Below are 3947 nucleotides of genomic sequence, written 5' to 3'. Positions count from 1 at the left end.
TGGAGAGGCGGCCAAGGTCAAGAAACATATCAGCAGAGAAGCAGCCAATCCTGTTGTTGGAAAGATCCCTGAGGAAACACACACAGACGCACACACACACACACACACACACACACAGACGCGCACACACACACATGGACGCACACGGACGTACACACAGACGCACACACACACGGACGCACATACAGACGTACACAATATACTCAATATAAATTCAATATAAATATTAGATACACACTTAACCTTAAAAATATCGAGCCGTATTTATATCATTTTTTACCTCAAATACAACACTATATCCAACAGCCTGGAGCGCGCTTCCCTTCCGGCTGGCTGTTGGATTTAGTGTTGTATTTGAGGTAAAAAATGATATAAATACGGCTCGAGTTCTCACAGAAACCGATCGGTTCGTGTCTTAAGACATCAGTGTGTCGTCAGGAGCAGCAGGGTTTGTGTTTTTTTTTGTTTTCATGTTTTGCTCTCATAGAGTTGTTCCCCATTCACATCATTATGACCGACACACAGCAACGGTTGAGTTAAAAATCTTCATTTGTGTTCTCCTGAAGAAACAAACACACCTACATGTTGGATGCACTGGGGGTCAGCAGATAAACATTTTCATTTTTGGGTGAACTATCCCTTTAAGTACAAAAACCGGACGAATCCCTTTAAATATATCATCTGAACGATGTCTTGAGGTGTGGTAACCGTAGTATGGAGCAGTGAAAGATGAGCGCTTTCTGCATCCATAAATGAGCCGCTAGCTCTTCATCAGGAGACGCTCACTGAGGTGACGGGACCCTTGAGGAAAATAAGGGTTAAGTGCTTTAGGAGCAGGACTGTAATCTTAGTAACTCGCCAATTACTCCAAACCCACGATCTGCGCAGATCCCTAACGCCTGGCAACCGCAGCCATACGAACAAATCCTGCATTCAATAACTCTCAGTGATTGTGTGTCCCATGTGTGTGTTTGGATCTCCCGGTGTGTGTGTGTGTGTGTGTGTGTGTGGGCATGTTTTTGTGACATATGAGGACACAAATGTGTATAATGCCATGGGTATGACACAGGTATTACAGGAGAGGGTGAAATATGAGGACATTACCCATGGCCCCACTTTACAAAAGGCTTATAAATCACACAGGAGGAGTTTTTATGAGAAAGTAAAAATGCAGAATGTTATCTGTGTGTGTGTGTGTGTGTGTGTGTGTGTGTGTGTGTGTGTGTGTGTGTGTGTGTGTGTGTGTGTGTGTGTGTGTGTGTGTGTGTGTGTGTGTGTGTAGGTTTAGGGGCAGTGTGTGTGTGTGTGTGTGTGTGTGTGTGTGTGTGTGTGTGTGTGTGTGTGTGTGTGTGTGTGTGTGTGTGTGTGTGTGTGTGTGTGTGTGTCGTGTAGGTTTAGGGGCGGGGGCAGTGAAGGGGGATAGAAAACAGTTTGTACAGTATAAAAACCATTACGCCTATGGAATGTCCCCATATATCACAAAATTAAACGTGTGTGTGTGTGTGTGTGTGTGTGTGTGTGTGTGTGTGTGTGTGTGTGTGTGTGTGTGTGTGTGTGTGTGTGTGTGTGTGTAATGAGAAACATGCGCTGCTGCGGTGCAGTGGGAGCGGTTCGGTTCACTGCTGTAACCATCGGTTGCAGGCTCTTAAATTAGACCTGCCTCTTAAATTATACGCGTACAGCAGCCTGGCACACACACATCCACAATCAGCCGCTCAAATCCACCAATCAGCGTCACATTAACCGTCCACACGGCTCCCGCTTCTCCCGCCACATCTGTGCGTCAAAGCCTCTTCCCAGCGGAGTTAACCTTCAGACCGACTGCGGCTCTCATCCTGACGGGTTTTACAGAAAGATGTACACACTCAAAAAAATTATATGTTCGATTACTTATTTTTTTTTATGTCAACAGGTTCCATTGCTACGTCCCATTTCGCCTACTTATACTACGTCCTAAAAGTATCTACTCTTTTTGTGAAGTTTATACTTTTGAGTGTGTAGCAGAAGAGTACGCAAGCTTCGGGACTACTGCGCCATCTTTAACGGACTCTGTTGCTTAGTTACGAGCATCCCATAACCGTTTACACTGCCCTGTCAATCATCATCAGTTAAACTCCTCCACATTCAGATTAATCTCCTGCCGTATCGGAGAGAAGTGTAGCCGCTCGTTGATCTGCCGTGTGTGTGTCTTTAATGCAGAGACTCTCCTCATGTGTTTGCAGTTTAAATATAATTTAAATATAATTTAAACTTATGTTTTTTTACGTAAGGTTAATTCAGTGCCATTTAGTTGAATCAGGTTAACATTCCTAATTTTGTCCAAAACTATTAAAACTATTAGTTCACCCAAAAATGTAGACTGTGTGATTAATTCCTCCTGTGGTTGGCCAGCCGTCAGACCTCCGCTCATCTTCACACACAGATGAAGATATTAGTGTTGAAATCCGATGGCTCAGAAAGGCCTTCATTGACACCAATGTCATTTCCTCTCTCAAGACCCATAAAGGCACTAAAGACGTCGTTACAAAGCCCATCTCACGCCCATCTCAAATAACGACTTATATAGTGATGGGCCGATTTCAAAACAAAGATTCGAACCGTTATGAATCAGTGAATCGATTCATGATTCGGATCGCGTGTCAAACTGCTGAGATCACATGACTCTGGTGATCTGAATCATGAATCAATTCGCTGATTCATAACCGTTCGAATCTTTAACTGAGGATTGAAAACAAACCCGGAAGAGAAGCCAATGCTGAATAAAGTCGTAGTTTTTGTTATTTTGGGACCCAAATGTATTTTGGATGCTTCAAGAGACTCTAATTAACCCACTGATGTCTCATATGGACTACTGTGATGATGTTTTTATTCCCTTTCTGGACATGGACAGTATAGTGTGCATACACTTGCATACGCTCTCGGACTAAATATAAAATATCTTAAACTGTGTGTGAAGATGAGCGGAGGTCTTACGGGTGTGGAGCGACATTAGGGAGAGGAGTTAATGACAGACATTTCATTTATGGCTGAACTAACCCTTTAAAGGAACATTCCATTTGATCACTGTGGGAAGTTACATTTGAATTTTCTCTGAACATTCCGAAAAATGTAGCAACATTTAAAAAAACGTTACAACTGAACATTTCTGAGTGTTCAGGGAAAATTCAAATGTAACTTTCCACAGTGATCAAATGGAATGTTCCTTTAACGTTCTCATAAGAAGAAACATTGTAACACTTTTTGTTGCTTTGAACGTTCAGAGAACATTCCAAATGAATTTTTTTCAATAGGAACGTTTTTACATTTACAGCTGATAAAAACTTCAAAAAAATCATCGAACTAAAGTGCATCGTTTCCTGTTAAATTAAACAACATAAATGCAATAGATGACGGTTCAGAGTCAATGCGCTTGGAGTAAATGATGAGTCACATGACTCGACGCGGTCAGGAATAAATGCTTCCATCATAGATTATGAACATGTCTTCTTTCAAATGAAGTAATGAGCATTTTTATTCACTCCTTTATGCAGTTTTTTCTGCAATATACCAAAATGTGCATAAAAATGCATGGATGGAAACTGTGACAAAGAGATAATTTTTGCAGTTTAACTTTAATAAATGTTTGTTTTAGACAGGAACGAAAGTTTAGAGCTCTACTTACACTTGTAAAAAAATAATGTCTCCAATTGAAAATGTTCTAGTGATTGATCAGATCTAAATTTTTCAGTTGGCCGAATTGAATTTCTGTGAATCGCATCAATATGATCAATCAATCAAATTTTCAATTGGAGACTTTTTTTTTTCAGTGAAGGAAAATCATTGTATTTTATGACCAATAATACAAACTAGAATACAAATCTTAATGAGTTTTACTATTTTCTGAGCACTATAAATGTTTTAATAAAACCTGAAATCACCCACATAATGCAATAAATGATGCTCTTCTT

At 40.5% G+C, this 3947-nt stretch overlaps 1 protein-coding gene across 1 annotated transcript in view; it reads right to left on the bottom strand.

Moving 5' to 3' along the window:
- The window catches only part of LOC137044903 (adhesion G protein-coupled receptor A3), a 268199-nt gene that overhangs the window by 222846 nt on the left and 41406 nt on the right, over window positions 1-3947 (bottom strand). Inside the window, exon 5 of the mRNA XM_067421283.1 lies at window positions 1-68. This exon is cut by the window's left edge and continues 3 nt beyond it. Coding sequence (XP_067277384.1) covers window positions 1-68 — 68 coding nt within the window. The remainder of the gene's footprint in view (window positions 69-3947) is intronic.

Source organism: Pseudorasbora parva, chromosome 17 (assembly GCF_024679245.1).
Source record: "Pseudorasbora parva isolate DD20220531a chromosome 17, ASM2467924v1, whole genome shotgun sequence".
NCBI lineage: Eukaryota > Metazoa > Chordata > Actinopteri > Cypriniformes > Gobionidae > Pseudorasbora > Pseudorasbora parva.
Note: the sequence above shows the minus strand (reverse complement) of the source record. Positions and strands in the feature narration are given on the sequence as shown.